The sequence below is a fragment of the Carassius gibelio genome, chromosome B8 (assembly GCF_023724105.1).
Source record: "Carassius gibelio isolate Cgi1373 ecotype wild population from Czech Republic chromosome B8, carGib1.2-hapl.c, whole genome shotgun sequence".
In the NCBI taxonomy this organism is placed as follows: Eukaryota; Metazoa; Chordata; class Actinopteri; order Cypriniformes; family Cyprinidae; genus Carassius; species Carassius gibelio.
The window spans coordinates 6953022-6968197 of NC_068403.1; the positions used below are offsets into that span (position 1 = coordinate 6953022).

General features: G+C 34.9%; 1 protein-coding gene and 1 pseudogene across 2 annotated transcripts in view; both read right to left on the minus strand.

The window, feature by feature from the left end:
- Window positions 1-416: 416 nt before the first annotated feature.
- LOC127964141 (protein unc-45 homolog B-like) lies at window positions 417-7774 on the minus strand (annotated as a pseudogene).
- Window positions 7775-8637: 863 nt separating this feature from the next.
- Window positions 8638-15176, minus strand: part of pip5k1bb (phosphatidylinositol-4-phosphate 5-kinase, type I, beta b) — a 43628-nt gene continuing 37089 nt past the window's right edge. For both annotated transcript variants that reach the window (XM_052563742.1, XM_052563743.1), the window contains exons 13-15: window positions 13141-13276; window positions 10836-10944; window positions 8638-9564 (exon numbers count right to left, since the gene is read on the minus strand). In XM_052563742.1, coding sequence (XP_052419702.1) covers window positions 9562-9564; window positions 10836-10944; window positions 13141-13276 — 248 coding nt within the window. In that variant the 3' untranslated portion in view covers window positions 8638-9561. The remainder of the gene's footprint in view (window positions 9565-10835; window positions 10945-13140; window positions 13277-15176) is intronic.

The following is a 15176-nucleotide window of genomic DNA, read 5'->3' on the forward strand; positions in this document are numbered from 1 at the left end:
ATAACCAATCAGAGCTGCGGTCCGTAACTTTGTTTGTGTTCAAAATGTAGAAAAATTAACATAATAAGTGAGTACACCATGAATCCATTTTCCAAACCGTGTTTTTAGCTTGCCCTGAATCACTAGGGTACACCTATAATAAGTGTTTATATTCTGACTATTTTAGATTGCTTCGGGGGTACCGCGGCGGAGTAACCCAGTACCTTTGTGATTCTTCATAGACATAAACAGAGAGAAGTAGTTCCGGCTACGATGTTCTTCCGCAAGACGCAAGCAGTTCTGTTTATTAACCGCTAGAGCGTCAAAAGTTCCCTACCGCAGCTTTAATGTCCACATATTATGTGTGTGTATCCAACCGTAATGATAAGACACTCGCCTGTGCTAGAAAGCCTTGAATTTTAGATAAGTTTCTCTGTGTATGTGTGTTAGTATCTGTCTGTACAGGGAGAAGCTCAGACAGTCCCAGGACAAACGATCAACTGCCAGTGTCCAGCGTATCAGATATACGTCTTTGGAGAGTTTATCTAGGTTTTGGAACCAATCAGAATTTAGTTGACTTATGTATTGACGCAATTAGTATCCTCTGTCAGGGTATAACTGTGGTTGATTTTGAGTTGTATGGGGGGCGGCCTATGAACTCCGTCGAGAGTATTGAAGCTGACTTCTGCTGATGAAATTGCAAACTATTTTCTTCAAGTAAAATTATTATTAGTAATTGAACTCATCTCTGACTCCTGGTCTTCATTGCCAAGTATCTGGTCCTTGGGTTTTAACTGTAAATTCCCCAACAATGCATTTTATGAAAGTAGTCTGAAATACCGTCTTATAAATCCTATTGATTGACTGTGCAATTGAAAGGGTGGTGTCCCTATAGTGGTTCAGGCTGTAGGATTGCCAAAGGACTAAAGAAACGTTATCAGCACAATGGTATATGAAACTGGACGTTTCTAGTCTATTACCACCCACTGCCACTTATACCAGCGACGGAAATAAGCACAGTTACAATAGGTAAAGATGTGGGAGAACTTTGCTATTAAGTGACTATATTGCATTGCAATAGGTAGCACTTCAAGATAATATAGAATCAAGACTAGTTAACACATAATTAATAATTGAAATGGTTTAATAACAAAATTTTGTTATGGTTTCATTTGAATTGGTTACAAAATAGATAGATATAGTTAATTGTATCCAACATGTTAAATATTACCTGACACAGAAAGAGAGAGGGGGAGGAAGAGAGGGCAAGGCCCCGAGAAGAGCGCTCCAGCAAAGGAAAGAGTCAGCAAAGAGAAAGAGTGAGCAGTAAGAGAGAGCAAGTCTTCTTTTATCCCTTCCTTGACCATGTGACTGAAACCTAAATGTGAGACATTCAAACTGACCAATCAGCAGGCTACACCTCCCCCCTCTGTGCAAAAGGTGTGACAATTAGCAGACCCAGATCTAAACACATGCTGGCCTACAGGCCTTGATTGATATACGCACTTCAATGCCTTCAGAAATGCCAAATGGGACTTTTGTTACTCAAGATAGTTTGGGACAGGAAAATAGAAGTCTTTTTGATAATTTTTGACCCTATACTATCAATAATATGGCCATACTTTCTGGCCATATAAATGTCAGCATTTGCATCAAATTGCTGTTTTTGCTCATTGTGGGCTAAAATGTTGTTTTTATTTTTGCAATATTTTAATAAGGTTAATTAAACTGTAAAATTGTATATTTTTATTGGTTTACTTGCACAAATAAATTAAAAAGGGTAATTGTGGTAATGTCATTATGAAGAAATTGATTCCATTCATCAAAGATTTTTATCTGTGAATCAAAACTTCACAAGTGCATATACATAAAATATTAAATGAGCACGTAAAATAAATAACAAATTCCACAGCCACACAAACATATCATCTATTAAAAAGAACAATGCTTATCAGTAGAAAAATAAAACATATTGCAAATGGTTTGCAGTCTTTCCACTTTCCCAGAAAACAGATCGTTCTCTATTCGCCTCTAATCATATGTCACAATACTGTTTTCTGTTTAATATGAAAATGGTTTGATGAGTCCACTATCCATGGCTCTAGACAGACAGGCGCGGGCAGCATTAATAGCATCCTGCTTCTTGGGGTTGTCCTCTAGTTTTGCCATATGTCAGGATTTCCAGCAGTTCACATTCAATGAGCTTCTTGGCTAGTTGTTCATCAGCATCCAGCATATTAAACACTGTCACAAGACCTCTGTGCTGAATTTCAGGGTTGTCATGAATGCACAATCACTGTATGATCTCAAGCCACTGCCCAGTCTGTAGATAATAAAACATAATAACAGACATCATTTTTGGTATGAGTATCTGATAGCAACATTGGACCACATGTACCACAATACTTAGGAAAGTGGTAGATGACAGTTTGACAAATGATTCACATAGAACTGACTGCTGTTTATGATACATACTACTTTAGTGATCTTAACAGCCAGTTTCTTCAGTTTTTGATGGCTGCAACACATAAAAAGTTTCTGGGACAGAGGCAAGGTAAAAGGTTATAGAATATCCATGTTAAACTGATTTGAAACATTTCACAGTAAGCAGGTGTACTGGTAATATGTCCACGTATCATGTATAAAAGGTTATAAAAGGAGCATCTCAGTCTTTGCAAGCAAAGCTGGATCATGGCTCATCACTTGTGCCAAATTTCACAAGAGAAGTGTCAAACAAATCCCGTTTCGCACTGCAGAATTGCAAAGAATTTAGGTCTTTCGACAAGTACATAATATAGCTAGTGAAAAGAAAAATATTTTCTTTGTACATTTGTCAGTTAAACAAAAGTTAAAGAGAAGGAACAAATCACAGTTTATTGCATATCTTTTAACATCTCAAAAACTTTTGTAGTGATAAACATGTAAAAGGTTATCTCACCCTCTCGCCAGGGAAGATGATTTCAGGGTTGGAGATGGCTGCTATCTTTGCCAGAGCATGGTTGGCCTTTATTTTTCCTTTGTCAGTTCCCTCGAGTGCTAATGGTATCAAAGCCTGTAGCACATAGTAGTGAAAAGTTTTAATTACAAAAGATTTACTGAAGTATCTACTGGGGCTGTGTTTGGTCCGTGGCCTTTTACCTTTCCTCCACCTTGAGCCACGATCTTTAATATTTTCTGCCAAGGCAAGAAACACTCTGTGTGGACAAAAATAGTAAGAGCATTAACTTCAGCAGCAAAAAATCATCAGCTCATATTAGATTTTGGAATGCTAGCTTTAGCATCAGGCTATAGATTTAAAAACAAAGTGAAGTGACATTCAGCCAAAGCATGTAATAACAAAATAAATTACAATAAAAAAAGTTTAATCAATCAATCAATAAATAGTCTTTTATTAAATGTGATTTCTAAATGTCTTTTGAATTTCAATGCTTTCATTTGATGAAGTCAGTAATTCAGTGTAAAACAAGCTGTGTTTGCTGCCAACCCTAATCAGAACAGACTTTTGACCCATTTTTGAGTCTTACCGTGCTAGCATCTCTTTGGTCTGATCAGTCAGGATAGAATTATCTGATTTGACCATGACAGCGAGAGCTGATGTGACTCCAGCTTTCAAAAGCCTCTTCACTCGCCTTTCAATGAAGTCCTTCTTATCCTGAAGCACAAGATAAATGTTTTAAAATGTAGCTATATATTAACTCGTCCAGCATAGCATTTCAAGAAGTGACATCACAGACCTTATCTAAAACAAATTCTAATTCTTGTATACTAAGCATACATTAATTGAGAAACTACGTGGAGTATTTGTAGTTTTAAAGATCGATTTGCCACATCACAGGATTCTGTGTATGTTACCTTCGGGTGCTGCCCAGGGACGTGTTGTTTGGAGAACTTGGCCAGCTGCACCATCTCAGGGATGATCTCTTTCTTGTCCTAGCTGTTGGTGCAATTGACCAGGGTGCAGGCGACCGCATAGAGGATGGTCTTATCTTTTGACTAGAAGAGAACAATGATGTGTTACCATTTGTACATTTATATGTAAATCTCTATTAAGTAATATGGATTGAAAAAATCTGCACAATTGATCAGGTTAATTAAGTCTTTTTATCTTTTAACACACACCTTGGCAAGTTCAAACATTGCCCTTGGGGCTGCTTCATCCTCAACAAAGTCATCTTTTACGTCAGCATCATTCGTAAGGTAAGCCAAACCTTCAACGGCCCATTTCCTTGTACGCACATCAAGTGTAGGGTTGCAGAGCCACCTGGAATAAACCAAATCTAGTTGAAATGCAATGCTGAACCACTGCCACTGTTGACAATGTAACTGAAGGTGGTCGTATGTTAATGAATTTTCAGGAGCATTACTCCAGTCTTCAGTGTCACATCCTTCAAAAACCAATATACTTATTTCCTGCTCTAGAAGCATTTCATATTATTATCAATGCTGAAAACAACCACTTAAAACTGTAAAAAAAAAATGCATTTATTTGAAGTATAAATCTTTTGAAAATTACAAGTTGCTTTTTAGAGCCAAATACAAATCTCACTGACCCCAAACCTTTGAATGCTACTTTATGTTTGAACAGAGCTCATGCAAAATTATATTAAAATATCATATTAATCCTAAAGATGAAGAATAGCTGGCATGCTCACTTTCTGCACTGCTTGTTTCTCAGTGGAGCCCTCAGCAAATTCTCTCATGCTGTAATCATCTCCTCCAGCGGACCCCAGTTTACACAGACCCTGAGAAAATAAATTAGATGTATCATGTTACATATGCAAAAATATAACAACTGCTCTTGTTCAATAACTAATGAACACAAAAAACACAGTTTGAATAGTGCGTAAAGTGTCTGCTCACCACAAGGGCTCTGATCTTGATCTTCTCATTTTTTGTTTTCTTGTACATGTCCTTCAACAGAGTTACTCAATTGCTGATGAAGAAGGAGGTCTTGCTGGTTTTGGTGGACGTGTGAATGAGGGCCTCCACTGCTACCCACTGATCCACTTCTCGCTTAGATCCACACAGGGCCACCATCATCTCCATAACCCCCTGAAGACCCACAAGGACGTTGCCCACATCGAAAGGCCCCTGAAGAAGGCCTGACAGAGTATTGATTGCATGGATGTTTTTATCCATGTCGTTGGGGTCAAACTTGCTCCTGTTAATGGTAACCAGCGACATTAATTATCAACTCCATATAGATGTTTATATTCAATCCTAATTTTTTGTAGTGAAAGTGGAACTTACTTAATATATTCATCACAGATATCTCTGAAGTTATCTCTCTCAGGGTAACAGCATATGAAATTGACCATTCATATGCAAAAAGCACATACTCTGTAAGTCCTTATAATCATGTTAAGATTTTATATTAGAAGAAAGGCTATAAAAAACTGCTTTGGGTGCATTTTATGCAAATAATTATCCTCATACACACTGTTGCTCAGTTAGAATACTCCAAATACATTAAAGCCCATGCACAGCTATCCACTGTTATTATGACATTGATATATTTATGAACTAAAATGATTAATAACAAACCATGGTCAATGGTGAAAAGGCCTTCGGAGTTATCCGTGTTTTTCTTGTCTTTTCTTGGCACATTCTTGGTCAGGAGGTTCAGAGCCTGGTCTCGGCCATGTTCAGATACCTTCTTGCTCACGATCATTTCCAACAAGGCAAGTAGAATTTCCTTCAAGTCCTTACTGGAGTCTGCCAGTTATTGGACAAGAGCAATTTACAATTTATCTCAATTGCACTCAGTCGGGTCAATTATAACAATCTTCAGTAATATGTGCTCAGATATCCTCTCTTACCGAGTACAAGGGCCTCTTCTTTGCCGTAATTTCTCTTGTCTCCTCCAGAAAGGGAGTCATAGACACACTGGAACAGGTTTGCAGTGGCCAGAACAATCTCTTCATTATCTATGCTGCACAGCTTTCTAATTCCCACCGTGTGGATGATGGCAGATGTCTTTAAAACCCAAACATATTATTAGCACAGATATTTTAAACAAATGGTCACAAATAAAGTGAAAAGAGGAAGTGCACCAAGATGACTGATGTTCCTTTAAGATCCCATGCAATTAAATGGGTGTTTTGTGGCCTTTTTTTCTTATTAGCTTACTACTTTCATCGCATTTGTTTCTGCAACTGGCAAAACAATTTTAGTATTTTTTTTAATTATATATATATATATATATATATATATATATATATATATATATATATATATATATATATATATATATATATATATATATATATATATAAGTGAGTATCTTTATATTATATTATATGATATTATATGTTTATTGATAATATTTAAATTTAGACAATATGTTGATTTAAGGATGTTTGTTTTTCTGCCAAAAACAAGAAAATGCATTTTTACCAATTATTTTTGTTTGGTAGCCTTTATTGTATCCATTATTATATTATTCATCTATATTATTTAATTTTTATTAATTATTGCACAAACCACCAAAATAATTTTAAACAGTATCTTTGTCTTGTTTTTCAAGAAAATAAAATTCAATCATTTAAAATAAAAAATAAAAAAAATAATACAGCATCTTAATAAGTGCATGAATTATTATATTATATTATATTATATTATAAAATTTATAAATTCAAAGAATATGTTGATTGAGGGATATATGTCTTAGTCACAAAAATAAGCATCAAATTTTATGATTTATGCTTTAAAAAAGGGGAAAACTGCAATATTGTGAGGATGTTTAAATGGAGGATTTTTTTTTAGGGGGAAAAGGTTATAAAATTATTTTTGTAATGAAATCATTAAATTATTATTATTATTATTTTTTTTTTTGCAGTTTTACTTACCCTTGCTCTGTGGCCTGTGCACATTCCTGACAGGGTTTGGATGGCAGCCAGGATCATCTCAGGTTTTCCTCTCTCAATGAGTTGCACGAGTAAAGGCACACCGTTATTCTGGAATATTCCCTCTGCACCCGCATCCTCTCTGACCAGGACAATCAGGTTGTTGGCAGCCTAGTGGACCCAACAAGCATTTTTGTTCAGGTTTACTGAGAAATATGTGACTGAGAATATGTGTTTTTACTGTTTTAAGCTAACAGTAAACAGCATAGGAAGTTGTTTTCTTGCTTTTCCTTATCTGATTCATCTGAAAACAGAATGTCAAACATGTTCTGTACTCTGGAGTCGGTTGAGAAGGTTGTTTTCAGCTGTGGGGAACTCTTTAGAAACTCAGATTTGCATGTGAACTCAAAAGCATCTTGAGAAAAACGATCATTACCTTCTGTTGGATCTCAGCTCTGAGGTTTTATATAGGCTTGTAATGTATAAATGATTCATACCTTTTTCAGGAAACAGACTGATCTGTTCCTGTAGATGACTGCCAGTGCTTTCTTGTCTTTACAGGACTTAATGGATTTAGTAGCACTCGATGGCTTTGTCGATTTCTCTGGCCTGGAAGTGCTTGTTGCCCTCTTCCTTGAATAGAACTGGATCTGCGATTTCTCCCATCTAACAAAGAATGTTACAGTTTAAAAGGTTACATATTGTTCACATGCAACTCTTTCCTGTATACAGTCAAATTCATTCAAGTGTTCCATTTCAACTTAGTTTGATTGAGCTTTCAGACAATATACTTGCACACAACATTAAAACAGCAGGATTAGCCTCTTAAAAAATACAGCAAATGACCAGAGCTGACCGATGGGAGGAGGTGTGGAGCTGTGACTCGTACTTTCTAGAATGGAAGAACTCTCGAAGATAGTGGTAGAACTCGGGGAAGGTGTTACAATCATAACGAAACACCCTGCAGACTTCTGGGAGGTGCTGGTGAGTGACACTGTTGTGTCATGTTTATATTGGGTCGAGAGACACACTGATGCTAAAAGTGCTGTCAACACTACTGCTACTACAGCAACAACTACTAGCCTACTTATAATCACTACATTATATATGTTACATTATATAATATATATGTTGTTTATGCACAGTAATTAATTAGATTTTATATTGTTTTTAAGTGTTAGTATTAATACCTATATATAAAATGTTTTGTGGTTTTAAAATAAAATAAAAAAATGTTTACCCCAATGAGCTAAAAACACAAACCTCACAGACAGAAAAAGCTTTTACATTTTGCCCGATATTTTCTGTACTGATCAAAAGTGACATTGAAAACATTTATAATATTTACAAAGGATTTCTATTTTAAATAAACCGTGTTATTTAAAAAAAAATTACCAAGTACCAAATCTGCATATTAAAATGATTTCTAAAGGATCATGTGACACTGAAAACTGGACTAGTGGCCACTGAAAATTTAGTTTTGCCATCATCATTATTAATTACATTTTTTAATTTATTCAAATAGAAAACTGTTTTTTTTTCTAAATTGTAATAATATGATGTTTCTGTATTTTTGATCAAGTGATTACAGCCTTGGTGAGCACAAAATACTTTTTTTCAAATATATTCAAAAATCTTACTAAACCCGAAATATTTGAATGTAAGTGCAGACTGTACATAACACAATTGAACGGGAGCGAAATACATACAAATTTGCCAAAATAAAATGGACACTCATTCACAAACAATGCATGTCGCTATAATCTCAAAACGGCCAAATACTGGTTCACATGAAATTCAGACCAACACAAAGTTCATTTATAATAATGATTTAATAAATTATGGCCTTAAAACAAATAAAATGTGCAATAATATTCAAAAGACGGTTCTGACATGGCATTTCAAATCAGAAGTGCACTAGCATCTAACATCAAGCAATCATTTGGACAGCTCTAGGAAAAGGATCTCCTGAGAGATTGTATATGCGTGTATGAAACTCACCCGTCCCCACTTGAAAGACTGACTGCATTTTAGCACATAAAATCATTCTGGCATCTGGATACACGTAAATAATGCACACTGCCAATGCAAATCCCACTCTTGATTATCAGGAGCTGATGTACCAGTGTAAATCTGAGCATGACTGACGTTACACAGTGAAAGACACTCCTACATTTACAGTTCATTTACAGAGATGTCTGAGAACATCTGTTGTTTCCTAGAAACTGTGTTGGCTTGGAAAGAAAACGTCAGGATTATTACTCCAGTGGGGAGAACTACGATAACACACACTTGTATAATGTATGAAAACTGCACAAAGCTCGGTTCCATAGAGTTTGAATCGCCACGCAATGCATCACTAAAGACTAGATCCTTTAAGAGGTAAAGAAGATAGCCGTTATAAACCATCTTTGCATATCAAAGGAGCGTAATTATTGCATGTTTCCAAAACAATGAATGGCGTGATGTGACGTCTGTCTTCAGTCAGCGCCCAGAGCTGGCTGTAATGTAAGGGCTACAAAAGCTGAATCAGCATCTGGTTACAGATGTCCATGAATCTGAACTCTTGTAGCCAGTTTCCCTCCAAACAGAGGAAATGTTTAGCACTGTGATCCGATGTTTGCTGATGTTGTATTGGCGAATGTTTTCTTTGTTTGGCAGCAGGTGGCGCTCTCGGCACATGAGGATCTGGAGGACTGCAGAAGCAGGTGATGGGGAGGTCATCTCATTTTGGTCCTTACTGGAAAAGAGAGCAACAATATGATCAACGTTTATAGAAGTTGTAAATTATTAGTGGCAGTACTACTTTCATAATATACAGTACATTAAAAAGTATATTAAAGGCTTTTAATGTAATATAAATAATTACAGTATTGTTTTTTATACATTTATAATATTTTAACAGTAGGAGATTATTTTGTTTTATATTATTATTTTATGCTTATTATTTATTTTATATAATATATTACAAAGGTTTATCTTATTACTTCTTTCCTAATATATTTTTGCATTTTTATACATTATAGACATATTCTGATATGTCTAAATATTGATATTTTATTTAACATGTTATAAATGTTTTAATATTTATAATATCATATTAAATTCTAAATTGTATTATTTATATTACAAATGTTATTCTTTTATTTTTATTATTAAACCTTTTTAAATGATAAATTGTAAAACTGACTGACTAGCCTTAATCTGATATTTATAAATATTGATAAAAATCAGGGATAAGATTTGTCAGTCAAAACTACAAGTTATAATTTTATTATAAATTAAAATAAAAGAATAACATTTGTTATAGGTAAAAGGTTTGTATTTATAATAATAATAATAATAATAATAATAAACCTTTTTAATATAATATAAACAGTAACTTAGAATTAAATCTGTTATTCATACATGATATATCTAATATTTTATACATTACATTTATAATGTTAAGAATTAACATATAACATTAATATAAAAAACCTAAAAAAAAGAAAATGTATACATACATGTTCATTATTATATTGTATATATTTATAATTTATAAATATTTAATTCAATAATAAATTCAATAAAAACAATATATTCATATACTGTACATATGCACAAAATAGATTATAATTGGTCCTGAATGTTTATTGGTTAATATACAGAATATTACCTGCTATGCTGCAACTGACCAATTAGAATCTTCTATTCCAAAGAGCCACATAATAACAGATTTGTATTATTTTTGACAGTTTCATTGCAGATCCCAAACACCTTATGCAGGGTAAGCATCATATTTAATTCAATGGGAGTAAAAATAAGGCTGTGAGGGATTAAATAGCACAGTGGATATATAGTGTTCCTTGGTATTGATAATTAGGTCAATAAAACACTCATAAATCAAAAAACAGTGCAATCTATTGAACTCATTATACTTATGTTCCTCATATTTTAAAATGTTCAATATGACCCTGACTAAGATCCCTAGATCCTTAGAGATCGACTAACTGTCCTGCACAAACTCACAAAGTAGACATCCAGCACCGAGTCGTCATCTCTGTCTATGTCCATGGTGCTTTGCTCCGATGTCAGACAGATGCCGCTGTCCTCCAATGTAAATGTTGAGCAGGCACATCTGAAAGGAAACAACAGCAGCAGTGAATCAGAGGACAAATGAAGAGTCCTCAAAACATGACGGATGAATATTGAGCAAAGCCTGTGTGTCTGTGTGTGAGGGAGACCAGTACAGAGTGCTGTAAATTTCTCATCATTACTGTGACATGTTTCAGATGAGTGCTGGCCATCTAGATCCACTTTGGAATGTGCTTATGTTTTTATTGCCTGTAATAATCTCTTGAGTTATTGCTGCCATGGCAACCAGACCCTTGTTCACCTCATGAACATAAAGCACTTTGAGCATGTGACACTTTTCAGACGCTGAGGGTGTTCATTAACACAGGCTCACCCTGGACTTCATCAAACGCTTTGACTGCCTGAGGTCAGCGAGGTATATTTTTTGAAAGAAATCAATACTTTAATTCGAAAAGAACGCATTAAATTGATCAAAAGTGACAGTGAAGACTTGTTTTTTTGAAGTTGTTTTTTTAATTTCTTAGAACTTTCCACCAAAATATTAAGATGATGATAAAAAAATCAGAATGATATCTGATGGTTCATGTGTCATTGAAGACAAGAGTAATGCTGCTGAAAATTCAGCTTTGCATCACCGAAATAAATTTCATTTTAAAATGCATTCAAACAGAAAACAATATTTTAAATTGTAAAAATATTTCACTTTTTATTACTGGTGTCTGTATTGTAAATCAAATAAATGCAGCCTTGGTGAGCAAAATGTAAACTTTTCCGAGATCAAACTTACCATTTGAAATGTGTACATCCCTAAGATGAAATCTAAGCAATTGCAATAGTCTGGCTTAGCAACCACCTTTACTTAACCTATTATGTTAAGTCAACAAGATAGCATCAGACCAAGCTCTTTTATCTCAGTAATCATTGTTCAAGCTGAGGAGCACCGAATGCCCCTTTTCGTGGTATTGTGTGTCATAAAACAACACCACTATTTTATCCGTCCTTAGCAAGCAGGTGAAATATTTATGAGGTCTTTTCACAGGAATTCCTCTTAAAACAGGTGTGAGTCAAAGGTGAAGAGATCAGTGAAAACCAGACACAAAGAATCCAGCAGCAGAACAAGTGTAGCATGAAAGCACCTGGTCAGCTGCTCACGCTACAGCAGGATACAAGACATCGAGCTCAAGTGTCACACGGTGGCATTGTTTGGCTATATTCAACTGACTTTGTTAGTTAAAGGAATAGTTCACACAAAAATCGAATATTTGTCATCATTTACTCAACCCTCCTGTCATTCCTAAGCTTTCTTTAATGGAAAACAAAAGGATTTTGAAGTATCTGTTGCTCTTTTAAATGTAATAAGTAAATAAGTAAAGGAACAAACCTGAAACTCAAATCATATGATAAAAATTATGATTATTTAGCTTTCCTTGGTATGTATCTCTATGAGATAAGTTTTAATTTGTGAAGGAATGATTCTTTTGAACTTAACCGATTCCCTTTAAATTCACTCTGAATGATTTATTAATCAACTGAACTGATCTGGTTTGTCAATATTTACTCAACCCTCATGTCATTCCTAACCTATTTCACGTTCTTTCTTTGGAGAAACAAAAAAGGTTTTGAACAATTTCCATGAAATTATGGTTAAATGAAAGTTTTTGGGCTTTAAAAAGTACTCCAATGTATTATTAAACTAGTAAATAACTTGAAACTGAAATGAAAGCACAAAAATAATGACATCTAGCTTTCCTTGGTGTGTTAAAGACAGAAGAAGCAATGCTGGATTTGTGCAGAAATCATTCTTTTGAGTCAGATCTTGTTAATGAATCAACTGATTCAGTTCACAAAACTGCTCTGAATGATCACTGTGGTTCAAAGAGGATAATTGGAGCATAACCACTTACATTTTGGTCTGTTCATCTCATAACATTTAAAATCATATGATGCACAAGTCATATGGTTATTTTTACGATACTTTTATGGTGCTATAACCCCCTTCTGAAGCCTGAAAGCCTCAGTCCATTTTCATTATGACTAAGTGGCTAAAAGAAAAAATGATCCATTTGTGTTCCATGGAAAGAAGTCAAATGTGTTTGTTAAATGATGACTGAATTTTCATATTTTAGTTGAACTGCCCCATTCAGTATCTCTGTGGTTTTAAGAGAAGTGGAGATGTGAGGAGGTAAGAGGTGTGTGTTGGGTTGATGGGTCTGAAGCTTTGTGAGATGTGAAGTGTCACCTTTCGTTCGATCTGGCCTCCCGGTACCCATCGGTGACATAAATAGAGGGTGGGGAGAGGGTGTGGCTCAAGGAAGAGGCTTCATAGGGGTAAGGAGTCTGAGGGACCAGGTCAGGACGGTTATAGGACCAGTACACTGTGGGATGAGCAGACAAAACATCATACGAGGTAACTGGGAGGAATAATCAAGTACAGTACATGACAAAGTAACTAAACTAACATTTAAATGTGTGGAGTCTACAAAATATTATTGTTTTTGTAAGAAGTATTATTTGAAACAGCAAAAAATGTAAAATATTATTGCAATGTAAAATAACCATTCAACCATGTCAACGCTGAATTTTCAGCATCATTACTCCAGTCTCGTGTGATCCTTCAGAAATCATTCTAGCATGCTGATGTGCTGCTCAAGAAGATTTACAGTTGTGCTGAATATTTTTTATTTTTTTTTCAGGATTATTTGATGAATAAAGTTCAAAAGAATAGCATTTATTTAAAACATAAATAATTTGGGTAACACTTTAGTATGGGGTCCAATTCACACTGATAACTAGCTGCTTATTAGCATGTCTATAATTAACATATTGGCTGTTTATTAGTGCTTATAAAGTACATATAATGCATGATTTCTATAATCCTACCCAGTTTCCTAAACTTAAGAACTACCTTATAAACTATAAGTAAGCATCAAATAAGGAGTTAATTGAGGCAAAAGTTATAGTTAATGGTTAGTTAATAGTGTGAAATGGACCCTAAAATAAAGTGTGACCATAATGGGTAACAATGTGAATGTTTTTACTGTCACTTTTTATGAATTTAATGTATACTTGCTGAATAAAAGTATTTTTTATATACCGGTATATACCGACCCCAAAGTTTTGAACGGTAAGATCTCACATTTTCTATTATAATTCATACCCAGCAGCAGCTCTGAGCAGATGACTAATATAGCAGTACAAAAGGTCAAAGCAAGGACACTTAGTAACTTCTGCCGCTGAGGTTTGTGTATGGTAGTAAATGCGAATTAAACGAGGAAGACATGACTGTCAGGAAAAAAAATGACTGTTTCAGGCGGCAGCTCATTTTTCAGGGTTTTTCCAAGAAATATTGCACAAAATAAAAAGAAGACACTTCTTGTTTGTGTATGTCAGCGGTAATAGAACTGATGTTTGCAAGTAAATGTCACCATTTGTCTTTAGTGATGGCATAAGATGCCAATCAAGGGCTTTTTACACTGCACTTCAACAAAGGTATCTTTTTAACCCCAGACTAATGCCCTTTTTATCCCATTAATATGCAAATAAGAACATTAAAGGGATAGTTCACCCAAAAACCCAATTACTAACCCTCCACTTTTTCCAAAATACTAAAGATATTTTAAAGAATGCTTGTAACCAAACAGCTGATGGTAGTCATTGGAGCCCTGCTTTCATTTTAAACTGGCATTTTAAAACAAAAATGATCCTCGTCTACACTGGCGTTTTTACTGCGTTTTAGAAACATTCTCTGTCTATACGATACCAAAACTAAAAACTCATGTCACATGACCATTTAAGCAGGTTCAACCATAGATATGTATAGGTAAATGGCTTATTATTTAGATGGTGGACGTGTCTACATGCTTGGAGCGGCTGAATAGGCCATCTACCTACACATATCTATGGGTACAACAATGAGCATGATGTTATTGTTTACACGGTCGTCATGGATACGCAGAGCGAATGTGGGCAGCCACGCCAACGTTTTCAAAACTCTCCGTTTCAGTTCGTTTACACTAAAGCGCAACCTCAGAATATTCTAGAGTCTGCAGCATTTTAAAAATGCTTCCTTCTTTGAGGGTCGAAAAAGCTAGTTTAAATGCAGTCTGACATTCATAGTATTTTTATTTTTTTCTCCATAGTACTATGGAAGTCAATGGCTACCGTCAACTTTGGTCAGCATAACCAACATTCTTCAAAACATCTTCTTTTGTGTTCAACAGAAGGAACTCATAGGACAGACATTCTTATAGGTCTGACCATTCGGAGGGTGATTTA